Consider the following 21863-nt stretch of genomic DNA (forward strand, 5'->3'; position numbering starts at 1 on the left):
CACATGGTGCACATACATCCATGTAGGAAAAACACTCATACATATCAAATAAATATTTTGTTTAAACTAAGAGATATTGCAACCTTAAACTACATAGGACAGAAATCCAAACTAATGTAGTAGGGCCAAGGAAGGCAAAACCTAAGAAGCAAGTAACATAATACCTTTTTAAAAGATTTATTTATTTTATGTACATGAGTACTCTATTTACATGCATGACAGAAGAGGTCATCAGACAGAACAGGGCACCAGATCTCATTATAGATGGTTGTGAGCCACCATGCACTTGCAGGGAATTGAACTCAGGACTTCGGGAAGAGCAGCCAGTGCTCTTGACCACGGAGCCATCTCTTCAGCCCAACATGATACATTTTAAATGGGAGGGATTCATTCTCTAAAAACATTTGGATCCTGAGAGCAGCCCTGAAAACAAGGCAATGGTGTGACGCCTTCAGAATTCTAGCGGAAGTCATTGCTCATCTAGACTTCTGTACCCAGCTGTGTAGTCAGGCTGTTTTACACTAAGTTATATTTTCAAACTGAGCCTTGTTACACAGTCCTATAATCCAAGATTTGGTAGTAAAGTTTGATGAATCAAAAGATAAAAATGTATGCATTTAAGTTTAGAAAAGTGAAAATAAGAAAAAATACTAAGAGTAAAAATAAGTGTCTATCTCAGAGCGGTAAGCTCAGGGCAAAAGGTTGGGACAGAGAAACCAAATGAATACAGTGTTCTGTATTCAGAAGTCTTTCAGTACTAAGTGGGTTTTATGCCATTTACTCTTTTCCTCTCTTCCCCTCATTTTATTCTTCTTTTCTCTTCCTTCCTTCCTTCCTTCTTTTTTTTTTTTTTTTTTTTTTTTTTTTTTTTTTTTTTTCTTCTTTTCTTTCAAAAGGTCCCCATGTATCCCAGGCTGGCCTCTGGCCTCAAACTCTGAGCAGTCTGAGGATGACTTTGAACTTCTTATCCCCCTGTCTCTGAAGAGAATGCCGTCTGAAGCTACGTGGTGTGTATACGTGGTGTGTATACATGGTGTGTATACATGGTGTGTATACATGGTGCGTATTTGATTCTTGGAGCAGCGTTTTTGGTTTTTTTGGTTTTTTGTTTTTTGGGTTTTTTTTGTTGTTGTTGTTGTTGTTTTTGCTATCTTTGTGACTCCAGGCTCTTTGCTGTAAACTTTCCAGGGCTCTGTTTTTTTTTCTTTCTTTTTTTAAATATATGACAAATAATCCCTGATCTGTCTCGCCCGGTGGATTTTAGAAACTTAAGTAAGACAATAGAGACCAAATGCTGACACATAGACAAGCCCTCTGTGAAAACACTCTACTTACTTTAATTTTCTGGTTCCCTGCATTCCCTCCCAGGACACCCTGACCCCCTTACCTTTGATTAGTCACTAAATCCCAGTGGGAACCTAAGTCCCAGGTACGTTTGCCTGAGAAACGATAGAGATAAGGACCCACAGGTCACATCCTTAGGAAGAGGCACGGGTGGTGAAGAAGACCCGGATCCCCAAGGGAAGGATGTACAGGGTTAGTTACACGCCACTCTCAGCTCCAGGTGAGCAAAAGACAAAATTTAAAAAAAAAAAGAGCTTCTTAGAAGTTCCCAGATCTCCTATGTGTCCGGGACACTTCTAGCCTTCCAACGTTAATCCCTCTGCTAATGTAATAGGATCCCCTGGGCTGTACTGTGAAAACCAAGCCCGTGGTATTATGATTATAAACCCAGCTACCTGCCACCCACAGGTGTCTTGCTGCACCTGTGGGGCTGGCCAGCTGCCCACACACCTAGGCACCTTCACCCTTCGCCCTGTGCTTCTGCGGATGCCCCAGCCATGGGCTACTACTGAGCACTCCCTGGTGCAGGTTACTTGTTTAAACACAGAGATTGTGCTGTCTGCAAAACACAGGCCCAAGCCCTGTGCAGGCTTCAGAGATATGTTTGGTCTCCAAGGAAGACGCGTCTATTAATGAAAGAGGGGCGGGGCTAGCAAACAAGGAAGTGAACTAGGTATGTGGGGTGGGGGAGAAGTGAGCGCAGGCTGCACATGGAATGAGTAACGTCTTGAGTTTACACGTGGAAAGGCCTCTCTGCGGTGTCACGCAGGCCTGAGTACAGGTGGGCACCAAGATCAGGTTATTGGCAAGTGGAAATAAGTACTTTTCAATTACTGGAATGTTTTAGTCTCAGAGTTCCCGTGAAAGGGAGTAGGAAGGGAACTCTCTGAAAATCAGACAGTTCTTTCTGAGAAAAATATTTTATCGGTAGGGGAACCCTACAATTAGTGTTAATGTTAGAAAATGACTGGTGATGGGCGTTCCAGAACAGCAGCCAACACAAACGGACACACCATCTACCTCTTGACTGGTAGCTGTGAGTGAGCACACAGTGACCTGTGGAGCCGTGACACTGATGAAGAGATTGTATTTCTAAGCAGTCAGAACACCCAGGCCTTGTACAGGTGCAAAACCGCTCCAAGCGCTTGGACTTGAGGCCTCTGACCACTCTCTAACAGTCTCCTCAGAAGAATGGCGTGAGGGGAGGGACCCATTTTCTTCAGTGGCAGTCTCTGTTTACCTCTCTAGCCAGAGAGCTGCAAGGAGCTTCACCACTAAAGTCCTTTGACCCATCATGCCTCTTACAAAGCAAGTCTGTACTTGCTGTTTCCTGAGCTGCTTCTAGCTCCTTCTCCATGGAACCAATCTGAAGTTTCTTTTGTCTTCTGTTTGCCAGTCAGTCCTTAGAGAAGGCCAACAGCTAGTGTTCTCTCTCTCTCTCTCTCTCTCTCTCTCTCTCTCTCTCTCTCTCTCTCTCTCTCTCTCTCTCTCTCTCTCTCTCTCTCTCTTCCTTTCTCTTGGAAATAATGAAAGAGCTGGGCAAGGTAGCTTCCACAGGAGAGAAGGAGGCTGAGGCATGTGGATTGCTACAAGTTGAAGTCCAGCCTGGACTGCAGAATGAGACCCTGTATCAAGAAAAGGGAGAGTAGGAAGTGGGGGAGGAAGAGCAGCAACAGCAGCAGAACCACCACCACCACGCCGCCTCTGCCACCGCAGCGGGCCATGCTGATTTAAGCAAACAGGTTCCATTTGATGAGAGAGGAGAGCTCTTGTTTTCTGGCAGTCTATGCTGTCCCAGGTTGTTTTCTGTTCAAATGAAGGCACAATTTTACAAATAAAAAGTTAAACATTCTCTGGTTACCTGTCCTTTCCACCAAGCTATGGTCTCCTAGTGAAGATACTTTGCCTTACAAACTTCACCATGCGCCTTAAAATTGTCATTGGCCGGGCCATCTCTGTAGGCATCTAACAGGTGCAGGTACATGAAGGCAGCAGCATGGCCCCCCAGACACCTCAAAATGTCACTAGGTTTGCCTAGGTCCTTACACACAGAACAACTTTTTCTCTCTGATTTTCATTTACGGCAAAACCTCTTCCTCCCGGGCCACCTGAGCAGCTGGGAGCCAGCTTGCTGCTGCTTCCTTTCTTGTCCTTTCAAGACGGCTCATTGTGTAAATTCAACCGCAGCAGGTCTCGTGACTCCAGTCATACCTGGTGGATGTGGCCCGGACTTCTCTCTAGTCTTTAGCGTTGTTGCTCTTTAATGGTTTAAGTGAAGTGCTCCCGACTGTCCCCCCATCCCAGCTGGGTCCCCCGTGTTCTTCACTGCCACATAAGAGCTATTGCTTTTCCAAGAGAAATACCCAGAACCCTCCATGTAGCAGAGCATGTCCCTTTCTGACAGTTTCCCATGAGCACATCCCTTCCTGAAATGCACTGGCACTCACCAGCCCCATAAGAAAATTATTAACATCTCACACTAGATGAGAGTTAAATGTTCGCATTCCTGGTTCATCTGGTTGTTTCATCTTGCCTCAAGTCCAAATGGAAAATATAATACTTTTTATTATTAAATCAGCATTCCGGACTACGATGCTTATGTGGCAGAAAGAAGGGATTGTGTTTGTGAGTGATAGACAAGGCATCAAGATGAATTTGTAATGGGCACAAACGTGAAATTAAATAAGGGTAACTATCACCATAAATTAAATATGTCATCTGAATACAATGAAAGCATAAATTCACGCCCTCAGAACGGTAACACTGTCTACTTTCTCTGTGTCACCACAGAAGCCAAATGACCGTGACCACAAAGTGAAAATAGCGCTGGGAAACGGCTTACGGGGAGATGTGTGGAAAGAGTTTATCAGAAGATTTGGGGACATTCACGTCTATGAGTTCTACGCTGCCACTGAAGGCAACATTGGATTTCTGAATTATCCAAGAAAAATCGGCGCTGTTGGAAGAGCAAACTACCTGCAAAGGGTTAAGTACACTGAAAACATGAGTGTGTGCAAGCTGGCTTTCAGACTAGATAGACCCCTTCAAAGCTATGTCATGACGTAGCATCAGAACCATGTCCCATCAGTGCCACCAAGAGAATCTTGCCCATTCTTTATAATGGCGGCCTTCTAGGTTCGCCTCAGACTCAGCAAGTCATTTCTTTTAGCATTTGAAGTCTGTATGATGTGTGCCTCCCTCGTTCGTACCTGAAAAACTTGAAGATTACCCTTTTCGTAAGTTTACCATACACTGTGGAATGCAGTATTTCCCTTTAGTTGAGATGTGCGTGAAAATCACATGGGGGAATTCTTTATACGTATGGCTATAGGTTCCCAGCCCCCTCCTACCTTTGGGCTTGGTTGTTTTGAGACAAGGCCCTGGTGTTTTGTAAAAGCTGTGCAGGCTTAAGACCAGCAGCCCAGATCTTCAAGAGAACTGAGATGTTCTGCCCGATACGTGTGTCCTCCTCATAGGTCCATCAGAAAGATGGATCTTATTTCTCTTCCCTCTCTCTGTTCTTCTATAGCCTGGGGACTCTGAAGAGTCTGGTTTCTTGGTGGTCAGTCAGTCAGTCAGTCCAAGGATAAACCATGGATATTGACCCTCCATTGGCCTGCTGTCATTATGCCTCTGACTGGAAAATAGCCACAGCAGAGATCTGAGATGGCCTTTGACCCCAGGGACTGACCAATGAAGAATGAGAACAGTAGTCCATATGCTAAGCACTGTGGCTCTGAAAGGCAGATCCAAGTGGCACCTCATGCGAGCTGAGTCTCCTGGGAAGTTACGTCCATTCCTTAGGCCTCAGTTTGATTATCTTGAAACAGAGATAAAAAAAAAAAAAAAAAAAAAAAAAGACTGAGCCTACCAGCTAGCCCAAACTCAAGGTTAGTAAGGAAAAAGATTTGCTGAGTAATTTATGCAAAATCCCTGCTCTGTGATAACCCTGGGCTTAATTAAGCCTTCCATTTCTTATACTCTGGTTGGAGCACAAGGCATTCCCAAGTCCAAGGGTCCTCCCCAGCAATGGCACCACACCCCACACAATGCAGCTCACTCCCTGACCTCCAGACCTATGCTGCCTCTAGTTATGTATAAATATTTAAATGTCAATAAAGCAAAATTTTGAATTCCACAATGTTTTTCATTGACAGGAACAGCTGCCTTGCAGGTGTTCAGGTCACATGTCAGTGACACCACCCTCAGCAGAACAGATAGTTCTACCATCATGACAATCCTGCTGAGCCACCCTGCGATAGGCTGGAAAGTTGGTGTCAGGCCAGTGCGACTAGCACAGCCATGGAGATCAAGGCTAACCCCAAGCAAGCTGTCAGTGTTGCTACTGTTGACCTCAGAGAGAGGACTTTTATGGAAATTTGTTTTCTACCAAACTTCTCCTTATGCATGTACAAATGCACTACTAGCCTTTGCTTTCTCATCCACTGGTTGTCCTGTCTTTACAGTCATTTTTTTCTACATTAAACAAACTCCTTTAAAAAGGAAAAAGAGAATAATCTTTATCAAGGTATCTCATCAGTTAATGTGGAAAGAAACATTAATTACAAAGGCAAGATTTTTGTTTTTCTTATAAATTAAATCAGTGTACATTTGATGTCCAAAAGTGCCAGTTGGGTTTTTGGTGGTGGTGGTTTGTATTTTTGTTTGGTTTTGTTTTGCCTTGCTTTTTGAGACAGGGTTTTTCCGTGTAGCTCTGACTGTCCTGGAACTCATTCTGGAGACCAGGCTGACCTTGAACTCAAGAGATCTGCCTGCCTCTTCCTCCCAACTATTGGGATTAAAGGTGTGCGTCACCACCACCAAGTGTCACTTGGTTTTAATGAAGTTGAGTTTGAAGTTGGCACATTAAACGCAGATGGAAATTATATCAAAATATTATTGTATTTGCTGGTTTCTGTAAGGAGGGAAAAATAATATGCTTAGTGTTATGCTGGTATAAATTCTTTTACTGTCACACTTTATTAAGATGTAGTCTGGTGTTTGTGCTGTACTTGGTTTTAGTTGTTAGTCAGGGAATGAACTGAAGACCTTGCACAGTCTAGACAGGCATTTACCACCAAGCCACAGCCCAGGCCTGTTAAAAAAAAAAAAAACAACTTTTATTTTAGAATAAACTCTTGCTAAATGTCTCATACTTCAGCACCCCTACACACATACACACACATGCACATACACACACATGCAGACGCATGCACACACACATGCACACACGCACATATACACACACCAAGTAGCTGGGATTACAGGTACGTACCACGACACCTAACTGTGATAGCCTTTTAAGAACTTCATAGTTATGAGCTTGAAGTCATTTTTGCTTTGATCCTTAGATATATTGATTAGTGTGTTCCCTAGGGTTGAAGGTACCAGCCGTCTGATGGTAACATAATAAGACACGATTAAATAAGACTATAAATCCATTTGTAATCTGCCCACCAAAAGAAAATGCTCCTAACATTTTTACTTGTAATAGACCAAAACTAGAAATAATCCAAGTACTCATAAAAATATCCATTAACAGAATAAGTGTAGTATATTTATACAAGAGAAAATTGAATGTAGACAAAAGTTAGCCTGTAGGGCTGGAGATAGGCCCAGAGGTGGGGTGCTCACATAGCTTGTGCAAGATCTGGGCTCTGTCTTCGGTACCCTCCACAGCAACACCACTGAGAAGAGCAGCAGCGTGGGCTCATGTCCGCAGACATAGTAATTGAAATAACACATACAGGCCTACACTTCCTTAAATTAATTGGTGGTGATAAAAGTTAGAATGGTGACTAACTAGCAAGGGCAGAAAGTAACTTGCCCAGGAAAATGAAAATGCTTTCTATCTGAATCTGGGTGGTAACAGCAGATGCAAAATTCCACCCATGCTGTGCACTGAAGATTTGTTGTATGGTATGTGTTGTCCTCCCAGCACTCTTTGTAATAACTCAGCTGATGTGCTCAAATGATATTTTTCATTTTCGTAGAAAGTTGTCAGATATGAGCTGATTAAGTATGACGTGGAGAAGGATGAGCCCATCCGTGACGCAAATGGGTACTGCGTCAAAGTCCCCAAAGGTACTGTGGACCTGGTGTACGCAATTATTCTAAGCAGCATTTAAGAACTAACATAGAATCACCAATAAATTTTATTAAAATTAGCAGGACAATGTCTTTATTGAAGTGTTCACACAAATATATAAATTACAGAGACTGCACTGGCTTACCTTAACATATAATTACACCTTTAAGCTGGTTGAGCACCTTGCTTGTAAGGTACTTTGTGGAAAGGTCTAGACATCTATGGCTACAAAGCCTCATGTGGACCTTATGTTTATGCTTCTACCCGCTATGCAGTTGTCTAAATATGTGTAGGAGTCAGTACTAAATGAAAGATTAGCAGTAAGGTGATTATAATTGGAAGGCCATGCAGGTTACATTTTTGGTATGTGTGTCTGTGAGATGACGCGTGCACGAACAGGATCTGTATCTGCTCCTTTTCTTGCTGCTGTAGTCAAACGAGTGACAGGAAGCATCTTGGGGGAGGGAGAGCTTATCCTGGCTCACAGTTGAAAAGACACAGTGTGGTCACGTTGCATGCACAGCGAGGACACAGAGCACAGACAGGACATGGAACTGTATAGTGAGGCTCTACCTCATAAAGGGGCCCCAGCCTTCCAAGTAAGCATCACCAGCTGGGGACGAAGTTCGAACACACGGCCCTGCGGGGGTGGGGGGTGGGGGAGGCATTTCACATTCAACCACAAAATGGTATGTGTGAATATGGTACAAGAAATGACACTTGTACAGCCAGCTTATTGCCATCAATAAGCTATCAGTTTAAGGATAAGGATGATAATAAAAGGTGCTTACCTCTTCACCAAAAACAAAACAAAACAAAACCCAGTTTGCTCTCTTCTGTCTCAGGTGAGGTTGGACTCTTGATTTGCAAAATCACACAGCTTACACCGTTCAATGGCTACGCCGGAGGGAAGGCTCAGACAGAAAAGAAAAAGCTGAGAGACGTCTTCAAGAAAGGAGACCTCTATTTCAACAGTGGGGACCTCCTAATGATCGACCGTGAAAACTTCGTCTATTTTCATGACAGAGTTGGAGATACATTCCGGTTGGTGTCTCTGAATTATTGAACCCAAAACAAATACTTCGCACACTTTGGCCTGTTCCTCAGTCAGAATCAGATGCCACTTTCCCAAAATGCTTCCGTCCTTTCCTGTCTCTTACGTGCAATTTCACCTCCTACGTTCCCAGAGAATAAAGGGTAAAATACAGAGTGTCTCTCTACAGCACAAAAGAAAATAAAGGCAGGACATCTCTTCCTTGTTTCTGGAGCCTGAAGTCCACCCAATGGCTCTTTCATGGCCCGCATATTTAGTGGACGCTCTTAGGATAGCCAGGGATTTTTTCACATATTTCTAATCATACAGCCTTTTGCTTTTAGATTTAAAATAAGTGCAAATTAATGTGAAGTTGATCTGGCTGAAGAAGTGGGAGTTCAGAGCCTTCATCCATCTCCAACCAAATGGTTCCCCACAAGACCCCCAGGCTAGCATAAAGAAGTTTGGGAGTCATTTTGCTCAGTGGTGACATGAATTTCCAATGATAGCTAAGTCCTCCTACCCATGGCAGAGGCTTCCTTCCTGTGTGGATTTGCTGAGCTAGGAATGTCCCAGAAAGGACCCACTGCAGTGTCTGGTACAGGTCACCACCCCTGAGCGAGTGAATCAAGCAAGCGTGGAACTTGGCTGACTGCAGTGGAAAGATCAAGGTTAAATCAGAACCACGCTCTTGGACTCACCACAGCCCTGGCCACCAATATTTCCCCCCTCCCCCCCCCGCCTTTTTTTTTTAATTGGCTCACAAAAGCAATAGATTTTTGTTTGAAAAAAAAGAAGTCCCAAGTTAATCATTCTTTCACCCATTTCCTGAGAGTCTGGTTGGTCCTCAGCTCTAACTCAATCCCTAACATTGTCTGGCCCAGGGAACCATATGCCACCCTCATTAAGAAGTTACTTTGGGAAGCTGAGGACTTAGCTAATACAGTGCTTGCCTTGCAAGCACAAGGACCAGAGTTCGTTCCCAGGACCCACATTTTAAAAGCTGGGTTTGATGGTGCATGTGTGTACTCGAACCCTGGGAAGGCAGAAACAGGCAAATCTCTGAGCCGGCTGGCTAGTCGGCCCTTCTCACCAATGTGTTGAGCTCCATGCTAGCAAGAGATCTTTTTAAAAGAGTGGACAGTGCCTGAGGACAAGCACTCTACGTTTTCTTCTGGCCTCCACACACACATGGACAGAACACACACACGCACGCACGCACGCACATACACACACACACACACATGCAAGCATACATAAAGGTGCTTTTCAGAGATCTAAAGGTTATTTTTGTAAAACCTCTAATTTTAAATTAAATGAAAAATAGCACCTGGGTAGGCCTTAACATTACAATCTCCTTACAATCTCTATTAATAAAAAAAAAAAAAAAATGCTTTTTTTTCTTTTTTAGCTAAAAGCTTTCTTATGGTGAGAACTTGAAATATAACTATGAAATTCTGCCCCCCAAAAAATCCACTAGGTGAATTAAATCATATATTTAAAAAAAAAAAGAAAAGTGAGGGGCCTAAACAAAGCAAAAAGGAGTTGAGATTCGTTTCTGACATCCAGGGACTTTCTTAACCAGGTCTGGATTTCCCATTTGAACACAATGCTCTCTGTTATGTTCTGTGTGACGAGATTGAAGTTGCACATTTTATTATCTAGGTCTGTACCCTTTTTGCTTCGAACAGAACGCTACAAATGAGGTGAGGGTTTTAGGAGCCAGAATGGGAGGACCAGCCACTTCACCGAGATCTGAAAGAAACACTAACTAGAAAGCAAGTGTGGCCTTGGCTAACCCTGCCTCTTCTCTCTCAGGTGGAAAGGAGAGAACGTAGCTACCACTGAAGTCGCGGACATAGTGGGACTGGTTGATTTTGTTGAGGAAGTAAACGTTTACGGAGTGCCCGTGCCAGGTATGGAGAAGATGCTATGCGACCATACAGGCAAACCAAAGTCTGTCTTGCTTTTTCCTGCTGCCAGGACAGTGAAGGGGCAGTTAGCCACCAGGGGTTAGAGAGTGACTCTCTGATTCCACTGTCAAAGCAATTCAGTGCATCTGAACTGGCCTGCCTCTGCGTTTTAGCTGTTGCTTAATTTAGGGTTCTAAGGCTGGGGAAGCCTCCTGGTTCCTGGGTCTCCGTTTGACGTACCTTGAGAGTTTGAGGGCCGCAGAATGGCGTATTGCCTCTGAAGTCAGAGGCGCAAGTAGGAACCATCACATTCTCTAGGAAGAAAGCTGGGAAGGGGCAGATTTCATTCAGGCGCTTCTTGTAGGGCAGGTTCCTAAGAGCAGGCCAGACTCTGAGTTTCAGGGTTCTCACGGAGACACTGAGGGAGCTACAGATCTGCCTTCACCAGCAGGGTGGAAAGAAGGCTCGCTCCAACACTTGCTGGCTGTTTCACAGCTCCCTCAAATTGGGAATAATGCTGCCTATTTCACAGGTCCCTCAAATTGGGAATAATTGCTGGCCCAGCAGTTGAAACTGTCAGAACTAATTTATTTCAGTTTCATAAATATCAAATATATTTACCAATCGTACACAAGGTTGCCATATCAGCCATTTTTTATTGCAGATATTAGAGAGGATTAAATTTGTAAAATCAATGCGTCAATATAAGGTGTCAAGCTATTTTTGTCTCCAAAACTGAGTTTGGGGCATTCTCACCCTTTGATTAAAGTAGAACACAAAGGGCCTTTTCCTGCACATTGACAGGGTCACATGTTGTGTGTCAAATCTTTTCCTGAGGAAACACAACACGCACATCTTCTCACCCCAGATAGGGAGTCCACAACAGACCGAAGTACAGACATAACCAAAGTCCAACATGGTGAATCAATGAGCTTTATTGGGGTTACTTACAGGAATATGAGTAAGTGTTACTTACAGGAGCAGAAATGACTCAAAGACAACTGCATCACCAAGCCCCACCCCAGCGTGGGTGACAACTCACAAACCTAGGAACCTGGAGCATAGTGCGCAGCCTGTGGGCAACCCAACAGGCTGGAGAGTGGCTTTTCCAGGTGCCTTGGTTGATCTAACCCGCTTCCAGGCAGCTCAGCTGGTTTCTTACAGGAAAATAGCCTGGTCTGAGAGTCTTCTGTGCGCATTGGCTTGTCTGAGAGCGAGTCTCGGCGGAATTTATTGCTTACTGTGGCGGGGCCTCGTAAATCTGACAAGTTCCAGGGACTTTCTGAAACTGTTTTAAGTTGTTTATCGTGCAACATCTGCTTATTTATTTTTGTTAAAGTTTTTTTTATTTCCATGCAATTATATAATATATAAAGTCACTATATAATACATATAGTGTATTCTCCCTATATCCTGCCACCATCCAGCTTTCTACTTCCCCATCCTATATACATGATGATTTTATGTATATATCCGTAAAACCCAGGAACCACAAATGAGAGAAAACACTTGCTTTTGAAACTGACTGATCCACTTAGTATAATGATCTCCAGTTTTGTCCGCCTTTCTGCAGTCCTCAGTCCTCTTACTGCATTTTCTTATTCACTTGTTTCCATAACTCATCTGTTGTGAACTGTGCTGTAATCTCACTGATGTGCAACTGTCTCTCTGATGAGTCAGAGTCCTTTGTGTAAACACCTAGGAGTGGGATAGCTGGGCCCACCATGTTGGATCCGCTTTCAGTTTTGCTCAAGACACCACCATACTGATTTGCACTCCCAGCAGCAGCAGCAGGGTGGGTATCCCTGTGTTCTAATGACAACCATGTGAAGGAAAACATAGCCACATCTCAGGCCTCAGAGTTTTGGCAGGGCACAGAACATTACTCAGATTGTCACAGTGTCAGCTAGCATGACACCCTAGGCCCTTATAGCCTCCTCTGATAGTGGCGGGTATGCTTCTGAGTGCTAAATCTTAATACGTTTCTTAGGTAGCTGAGAAAATCTCGAACGTGAATTGAAAGCCCAGTATTCCTCAGAGCGGAGTCTCGGACAGGCAACATCACCATAAATGAGAACTTGCTAGATTCAAAATCGTGTCAGCCCCACGCAGACCTGCTGAATGGGTGGACCCATGAAGCTGTACTTCTTTAAAAAAAAAAAAATTACTTCCAGCACAGTGGTTCTCAGCCTTCCTAATGCTGAGACGCTTTAATGCAGTTCCTCATGTTGTGGTGACACCTGCCCCCAACCATAAAATTATTTCATTGCTACTTCACAATTGTTAATTTTGCTAGTTATGAATCATAATGTGAATATCTGGTGTGCAAAAAAAAAAAGGGGGGGGGTCACAATCCACAGGCTGAGAATTGCTGCTCTAGTGACTCTTAAAAACACTAGGCTAGGGGTGAGGCTCACTGGCAGAGTGCTGGCCCAGCATGCACGCACAGGCTCTGAGTTTATCCCGAGTTCTCACACACACACACACACACACACACACACACTAATCAAAGCTGATATCAACACAGTGAAAATGCCCTGGGATGTATGGTAATCGGGCAACATTCTTATAGCAGCCAAAAGTTAGGGGTGAACCCTGAAGTCCTGCCCAGCTTTAGATTCACAGTGTCATCTGCACTCTGGCCACAGTAAGCAGCTAAGCCTGCAAATGCAGCAGGCCCTCCTCAAGCCAGGTGTCCTGCTCCCGCAGTGACCGTGAACCACAGTTCTCACTTTTGCACCAGGGAAGAACTGCTAGTTTGAATGGAGGCATCACACACAGCAACAGTCCGGGCACTCTCTAGAACTTCCGGTTCTCACTAAACCTTTCTGTGTTGATGAAAATATCCAAGGGGGCCGGGTGCGGTGGCACACGCCTTTAATGCCAGCACTCGAGAGGCAGAGGCAGGCGGATCTCTGCGAGTTCGAGGCCAGCCTGGTCTACAAAGCGAGTTCAGGACAGGCAAGGCTACACAGAGAAACCCTGTCTTGAAAAAGACCAAAAAAATTAAAAAAAAAAAATATCCAGTGGGGTAGCCAACAGTCACAGCGTGGCTGCTAAGTACTTAATATATGGATAATACAACAGAAAAATTAAAATTTTTCCCTTCACTTAATTATAATTGATTTTGGGGCTGGAGAGATGGCTCAGTGGTTAAGAGCGTGCCTGCTCTTCCAGAGGTCCTGAGTTCAATTCCCAGCAACCACATGGTGGCTCACAACCATCTATAATGTAATCTGATACCCTCTTCTGCAGATAAAGCACTCATATGCAATAAATAAAATAAATAAATCTTTTTTTTTTAATTATAATTGATTTTTAGTTTTAATAACCTTGTATGTAGGCAGTGGTACATCTCCTGAGAATGGACCAGGACTGATCTTTAGCCCTAGCCTAAACCTTCTTCCTGGAGCTGAATTAGTCAAGGTCAACCCCTAGGAGTCAGCGCAGAAGCCTAACAGGCCCACCTCCCTCCAGTTTAGGCATCGCCACTACCAAGGCATGGAGTACGAGCCAGTGAGTGCAGTATTTCTGCTGCACCAGCTCCTACTGTAATTCCAAGAGCAGCTTACTGGGGACATTTGAGGTCCCTGAGACAGGTATGCGGCACCCCTTAAGAAAAATTATCTGGCGCCCTACCTTCCTCCTTTGGGTCAGAAGAAAACTGAATGAGGAGGCATGTTGGTGTTGTCGTTGTTGTTGTTGTGTTGTTGTTGTTGTTGTGTTGTTGTTGTTGTTTAGAGCAATGGATAAAGGTACAGTCACCATGGGAGAGATTTCAAACTCTGGGGCCCAGGTGACCAAAGACAAGCTCCTTCTTCCTATCTGATTACGGCTAAGTAGTTCAGGGAAGTGGACTCGGGCTCCCACTGGGTCTGCTGGATCAGGGAGAAAGTACATTAATACCTAATTACCACTGTCCTCACAAGCAAACAATAGTAATTGTTCTAATCACCTCCACTAAGGGCCCTGCTGTTGAGATCAGTTTTCTCTGTGCAGCGCACTTTCCCTTGAGAGTGCTGGGCAAGAACAGAAGGGCACACAGCAAGCAGCTCACCCCTGCACCTGTCTTTTTACCCTCCTGCCCTACAGCCTCTCTGAAACACAGAGGCAAAGCTGTTAGGAGCTTTGAGTGAGTAAATAACTCTCAAAGGCAATATTTGTGCCCACGGCACAACAGACCCAAGGCTGTAAACCAAATGACAAGCCCGGCTCTGTTATTCATGACAATGGAGCAAGGAGGGGTTTTGTTTTGTTTTGTTTTGTTTTGTTTTTCAAGACAGGGTCTCTCTGTGTCAGCCTTGACTGTCCTGGATTCGCTTTGTAGACCAGGCAGGCCACGAACTCACAGCGATCCACCTGCCTCTGCCTCCCTAGTGCTGAGATTAAAGACGTTTGCCACCACTCCTGGCCATGGAGCAAGGAGTTTTTATTGGAATCAGAAAACAAAAGAACTGGGCGTGGTGGCGCACACCTTTAATCGCAGCACTAAGGAGGCAGAGGCAGGTGAATCACTGTGAGTTCGAGGCCAGCCTGGTCTACAAAGAGAGTCTAGGACAGCCAAGGCTATGCAGTGAAACCATGTCTCGAAAAAACAAAACAAACAAAACAAAAAGACAATTCTTTTTAGCCACCAGCTCAGTCACTGTCCTACACAGATCGCTCTGTGTAGGTCACTAAGAGTAACAATGTAAGGACAGGATTTGAAGCCTACCTGCATGACCAGTCTCTGAAGCTGCCTACTCCCTGCGGTATGACCTTGGACAAGCTGTTGATGCCTTTAAATCTCAGTTTCTTCATCCTTGAAATAAACATCTGCACCTCTTCATAAGGCTGTTGCTGTGGTTAAATGAGAACACACTGAGTATAGGTCATGGCAAATATTAAAGAGTCAACATAGATCTAGCATTAGTTTTATTGCTTGGTTATTAATTAGTATTTCTAGCAATAGCATAGTGGCCATAGAATAATGTGGACACTCATTTGAAATAAAAATTGGAACTATTCAGAAACAAAAAACAAAAACAAAAATAATGTTTGTCATTGTCACAGTCCGTACGAAGGTCTTTGACCTGGCAGAGCCTCGTGAATGAAATTACCAGCTAATGTTTTCTTACTCTATTTCCAGATCATGAGGGTCGAATCGGGATGGCCTCGATCAAGATGAAAGAAAACCATGAGTTCGATGGAAAGAAACTCTTTAAGCACATTACAGAGTATCTGCCGAGTTATGCGAGGCCTCGGTTCCTGAGAATACAAGTGAGGAGAGTTCTCAAGTTCAAATCTTCCCCAGGCACTCTCTTAGGGAATCACTCCCTTCTTCTGTAGTGACCACGTTTGCCCAATTTTTTGCCATATGCACAGACAGAGTTCAGGAAGAAGTACTATAGTTCAGTAAGGATGGGGAAAGACCAGAAAGAAGAAACAGAAGCCCCATCCCAGTCTTTTCCTCCTTAAATGGCAGGCCAACTTACTCACCTCACAGTCAGCGTTTGGTGAGGTGTCAGAGTCGCGTCAAGTAGAACTTATCCAAATCTCCTGGTTTTGGTTTATTTTTCTTACTTTCTGTGCTGGGGACAGCACCAAGACATTGCTCACCCTAGGCAAGCATTCGGCCCCTGAGATCCATCCACGGCCGTGTCGTTTCCACTTTTGAAGAACACAAAGTCTGCTGAGGTCCAACACCTTTTTATAGGGCAAGTTTGAGTTGAGCGTCGTCAGTAACTTGGAACTGTCAAAGTGTCACCGGAGTTGGTTCGGTCCTCCCGTTTGAGGACTTTGAGCCCTGTGGATATGTTCCTGAGGACTTGACAAGGTCTTAGGGTCCTGAGAAGTGCTGAGTGTGTAAGGCTACTTCTGTTGATGCGCATGACAACATGGTAGAGAGTCGTTAGCCAAATAGACAGACTGGGGAAGCAGATGCCCTTGAGAGTGTAAATGACCCGTCTCCCTCTTCCACTCACAGCCAGGATATCCCACCTGAAGCTTCTCCAGTGCCCCCTCTCCTCAGAGTCTGCACACTGTTGGCAGCTGTGCACCCCACATGGAGGTGCTAAGGCACTAAAGCAGTGGTTCTCAACCTTCCTAACGCTGCGAGCCCTTATTACAGTTCCTCATGTTGCGGTGACTCCCAACCATAAAATTATTATCCTTGCTACATCATAACTGAAACTTTGCTACCTTTATGAATCACAGCATAGGTACCTGATGCGCAGGACAGCTGATATGGGACCCTTGTGGGGTCGTGACCCACAGGTTGAGAACCTCTGCTCTGAGGAGTTAAGTCTCTTACATAGGCCTCTGTGTGGACCTTCCGCAAATGGGCGGTGTGGACACATGCTCCTCAGCTCTTACAGGAACAAAGGAAGGCCACGTGCTGCCAGTCCCCACCATCCCCACCCTATCCCTGCACACTGACTTACTGTAAAGCACAGCTAACATGGAGATTGTGTGATCTTTTGCAGGATACCATTGAGATCACTGGGACTTTTAAACACCGCAAAGTGACCCTGATGCAAGAGGGCTTTAACCCCACAGTCATCCAAGACGCCTTGTATTTCCTGGATGATGCAGCAAAATCATATGTGCCCATGACAGAGGACATTTATAAAGCCATAAGTGAGAAAACTCTGAAGCTCTGAATATCCCCAGGTGGCTAGCACAGAACTTTTCCAGAAAGAAACCCAATAGACCTAGCATTGCCACTTCATATAATCCAACTTTAATTTGATTGACAATTATAAGGTGCGATTTTTTTTTTTTTAGGAAAGTATTCATTAAAAGGACAGGTCTTTTTTTTTTTTTTTTTTTTTAATTACACCTGAGCCTCTGCAAGATTTAGAGACAATTATTTTTCAATGTGTGCCTGCCATTTGTCCTTGCAAACCAAGCTTCCTGGAAAGAGGGCTTTATTTTTTTAAATACATAATAAACTGTATTAACTCTAATGTATGCGATATCTTGGTCTCTTCTGTGCTTTCTCTATTCTAAATGCAAACCCCACATCAGTTGCTTCAAAACACATTTCCTACTCATCTTGGTAAAAAGTGGCAAAGAAGAGGGAAGGTGGGCCAGCAATAAACAACACAGTGGGAATCCAGCTCCAGAGCAAGGGGCTCACCTTCCCCTCCCGTAACCATCCTAGCCACTGTGCAGACATTAATCAAAGCTGAAATGTCAGCTTAGTCCTTAAATGTGCCGTCTTAGTTATTTTTCTATTGCTGTAACAAAACACCATGACCAAGACAACTTATAAAAGAAAACATTTAATTTGGGGGCTCACAGTTCCAGAGGGTTAGAGTCTGTGGCCATCATGGTGAGAGCGTGGCATCAGGCCAAGTGGCCATCATGGTAGGAGCATGGCATCAGGCCAGGTGGCCATCGTGGTGGGAGTGTGGCATTAGACCAGGTGGCCATCGTGGCGGGAGTGTGGCATTGGGCCAGGTGGCCATCATGGTGGGGGCGTGTCATCAGGTCAGGTGGCCATCATGGTGGGAGCGTGGCATCAGGCCAGGTGGCCATCATGGTGGGAGCATGGCATTAGGCCAGGTGGCCATCATGGTGAGAGCATGGCATCAGGCCAGGTAGCTATCATCGTGGGAGTGTGGCATTAGGCCAGGTGGGCATGGTGTTGGAGCAGGAGGTAAGAGTTCATACTTGATTATAAGCTTGAGACAGAGCAAGCAAACTGGGGATGGGGTGGGCTTTTGAAATCTCAAAGCCTGCACCCAGTGACACACCTCCTTCAACAAGGCCACACCTCCTAATCCTTCCCAAACAGTACTACCAGCTGGGCACCAAGTATTCAAAAGTATGAAAGGCATGGGGGCGGGGACTGGGGTGGGAGGGTGGGAGGAGGAGTCATTCTCATTCAAACCACCTCAGAAGACTAAGTCTGACATATCCTAATTCTGCATTTAAAAGATGTTCAGTCAGGTTAGGGGTTTCTATTTTGTTTTGTTTTGTTTTGTTTTTTGTTTGGTTTGGGGTTTTTTGTTGGTCAGTGCAGTTAGGTTTGGTTTGTTTGGTTGGTCTTGTTTTTTGGTCTTGTTAGTTGGGTTTTGTTCTTGTTTTAACTACATCAAGGGTTAGATGGCCATGTGCCCTCAGGATCCACACAGAATCAATTGCTGAAGGCGTGAGAATGGGGACAGCCACTACTCCGACTGTCATACAGAAACTCAGGTCATATTCTGACAAATTCAACAAAATACAGACTGATTTTGAGGCAGGGTCTCACTGTAGCTCAAGTCATTCTTATTTCATCATCCCCCTGCCTCAGCCCCTGTCTTAGTCAGAGTTTCTATTGCTGTAAAAAAATAAAATAAAATAAAATACCATAACTAAAGAGCAAGTAGAAGAGATAAGGGTTTATTTGGCTTACACTTCCATATTGCTGTTCACTATTGAAGAATGTCAGGACAGGATCCTGGAGGCAGGAGCTGATGCAGAGGACATGGAGGGGCTTTTTTATAGAACCAAGGACCACCAACACAGGGATACCACCAGCTACCATCAGCCAGGCCCTCCCTCATTGATCACTAATTGAGAAAATGCCTTACAGCTGGATCTCACGGAGGCATTTCTTCAACTGAGGCCCTTCCTCTCTGATGACTCTACTTGTGTCAAGTTAACACAAAGTCAGTTAGCACAGTCCCCTCATTGCTGGCATCACAAGCCTGCACTACCACGCCCAGAAATCCAGATCCTTTGGATGTAATCACCCAACTATTATGAAACTTCCAAACATCTCAAACAAAACGTAACCATGGAGCAGAGAGAAGCCTGCTGTCCAACAGCCATCCCAGTCTCACATGCGCCTGCCACCCAGCCTCATGTCTCCCAGCAGGAAACACATTTCACTCCCCGGGCAGTCTCCTGAGCATGTCTGCTCAAGGATATGAAGTCATTTGCCCAGGAGGGCTTGGGACCTTGTGAGGAGTTCTTTGCCCCTACACTGAGCTGCCTTCCTTCCTGAGTGCAACCCCTTTACTGCCACAGATCTCAGCTGGGACAGTCTCAGAAGCAGGCCCATGGTTGATGCACTCAGGATGTATCCTTAACCTTACTTAGGCCACCACAGTCACTGATTCTACATGCAAATAGTGAGACCCAGGTCACCCCTAGCCTGCCTAGAAGAAGCAAGGAATCCTTTCTAGAGGACATCCTCAAATGACCTGGAACTATACCCAGGAATCCTGAAAAGTGAAAAGAATGGCCACTCTTATCCCAGATACGTTACTAAAATAATGCTGGGGACATCTCTAAGACTCTTTCCACTCTTGCTCTTAGATTTATTTCACTTGTATGGATATTTTACCTGCATATACATATGTACACCATGTGTGTGCCTGGGGCTCCAGGAGGTCAGAAGGAGTCTGATCCTCTGGAGCTGGAGTTATGCAAGGTTGTGAGCCGCCACATGGCTGCTGGGAACTGAACCCAGATCCTCAGCAAGAGCAGCTAGTGTTCTGAATGACTGAGCTTTCCTCTCCACTATTATTGTGGCTTTTAATCCCAAACAATGAAGGTAAAGTTGGTTTGTAGTAGGAAGCAGCCATGTTTGAAAGTGATGTCTAATTGAGAGGCAAAATGAGGAATCAGAGAAAGATTTGACAGGATAGGCTATGTACTCTCCCAAGAACAGAGGGGAAAGAGAGGAGGAGTGCAGAGAGAAAGGGAGGTGACAGTCTTGCTGGGAGAGTTTTATAGAGACAGGTTAAAGAGAACAAGCTGGACACAGGTGAAGATGGAACAAGCCAGAGAATGAGAAGGAGCCAGAAGATTAGAACAGATGGCTAGAGGTAGTTTGAGGCCAAGCAGAGCCATTCAGTCAGAAGCTAAGAGAAGCCAATTTGAATCAGTCAGCTCAGAGAGGAATTTGAGCCAGAACAGCAGAGCTGAACCAGCCAGCCAGAGTTCAGAAAGAGCTAGAAAGGGTGAGCTTATTCACCAGTAAGTCTCAGAGGCTGAAAACATTCTAGGCCTACGTTAGATCGCATGGAGGCTAGAAGCTTCTGGGACTCGGCCTAGGTTAGCAGATGGAGACAGTAGCCTCCCAGACAACAATTACATCAGGCAAGTAAAAGTTTGTTTTTACACCCATGAAATGAACTCACAGTAGTTGTTACTATCTGCAAAGACCTCACAAGATGGAGCCTGTCAGTATTTAGTTTGGGATAGGAAAGGCTCACAAAGCCTCACCCCTCTTTGAAGATTTATAGGCAGTTGGTGATTGCTGGAGGAAAAAGACATCTTCTCCACTCACTCGTGTAGCCATTGTCCAATGTTCCTGCTGCCATAAGCTCTCTGACAGAGAAATGTAAAAGGCACCAGCTTAGAAGAAGAAAGAGATCATCCGGAATGAGGGGGAGGCCGAGGGGTAATGAGAGGACTATGATCAAAATGTACATTATATGTGTGTATGTATGTATGTATATAAATATATGTATGTACATATGTGTATAATGTGCACGTGCATGTATATATATGTGTATATATATATGTGTGTGTGTATATGTGTGTGTGTGTATATATATATATATATATATATATAAAATGGCATAATGAAACCAATTGTTATATATAACTAAGGTATACTAACAAAAGGTTTAAAATTTGTGTTCATAGAAACAGCTGCACTAGTTGGCTTCATTTGAAAGCACAAGTGGGGGGTTTAACTCCAGCAGGTGACATTTGTACTAGGTCCCTGAGTAGAATGGCACATGAGCCCAGGTAATGTGGGGATGAAGCCAACAACTGTTACCTCTGAAATGGAAGCTAATGGGAACCGATATAAAAATAGAGATGACCTAATGCAGTGTAATAAGAAGACTATTTAATAGGCGTGTTTCCTGTCCCGTGTCTACACGAAAGCATTTAGTGGGGACTGATGATAGATACACTTTTAACACTAGTGTGACCTAGGACTCTGGGAGAGCAGGTAGATCCTGAAGAACAGATCCCTGAAAGACCCTTGAACAAAGGTGAGAGTTTGTGCATTACAACTCTTGGTCATGGCTCATGGGCTGCATGGACTCTGTAATGAAGCCGCTAACACGAAAGGCAGTGTCACCCACAGAACCCTGCAGTGTTCTAAGGGAGGTAGGCTGATAGGCAACAGGGTTCTAGTCTAGCCAGCTTGGCTGCAGGCCTCAGGACACACAAAACGTCAAATGGAGCTGTGTGTATGGTTGGTCCTGTGTCCCACTCCCACTGTCAGCCTCTTTTGACTCAGCTTTTATACATCCAGGAAGCTATAAGCTCTGTGAGCACAGGAGACCGTATATGTCACTCATTAGTGACTTGTCAGTGCCTGGCACATAGTAGGACGGTAACTTTGTGTTGCCTGCTCTTTTGAGGACAAAGAGCTCATTAAATCATCCACATCTTACACCTGAACACGGAATAACCTGAGCTCTGGGTCCCACACACCAGAGTCGGGATCAGAATCTGAATTTCTAGCAAATTCCAATGTGAGGCTGGT

General features: G+C 44.6%; 1 protein-coding gene across 1 annotated transcript in view; it reads left to right on the forward strand.

Annotated features, from left to right (window-relative positions):
* Slc27a2 (solute carrier family 27 member 2) overlaps positions 1–17180 on the forward strand; it is a 37105-nt gene extending 19925 nt beyond the window's left edge. The window contains exons 5-10 of the mRNA XM_051144550.1: positions 4135–4329; positions 7338–7428; positions 8278–8476; positions 10284–10381; positions 15507–15637; positions 16843–17180. Coding sequence (XP_051000507.1) covers positions 4135–4329; positions 7338–7428; positions 8278–8476; positions 10284–10381; positions 15507–15637; positions 16843–17019 — 891 coding nt within the window. The 3' untranslated portion in view covers positions 17020–17180. The remainder of the gene's footprint in view (positions 1–4134; positions 4330–7337; positions 7429–8277; positions 8477–10283; positions 10382–15506; positions 15638–16842) is intronic.
* Positions 17181–21863: the final 4683 nt, after the last annotated feature.

Source organism: Acomys russatus, chromosome 4 (assembly GCF_903995435.1).
Source record: "Acomys russatus chromosome 4, mAcoRus1.1, whole genome shotgun sequence".
In the NCBI taxonomy this organism is placed as follows: domain Eukaryota; kingdom Metazoa; phylum Chordata; class Mammalia; order Rodentia; family Muridae; genus Acomys; species Acomys russatus.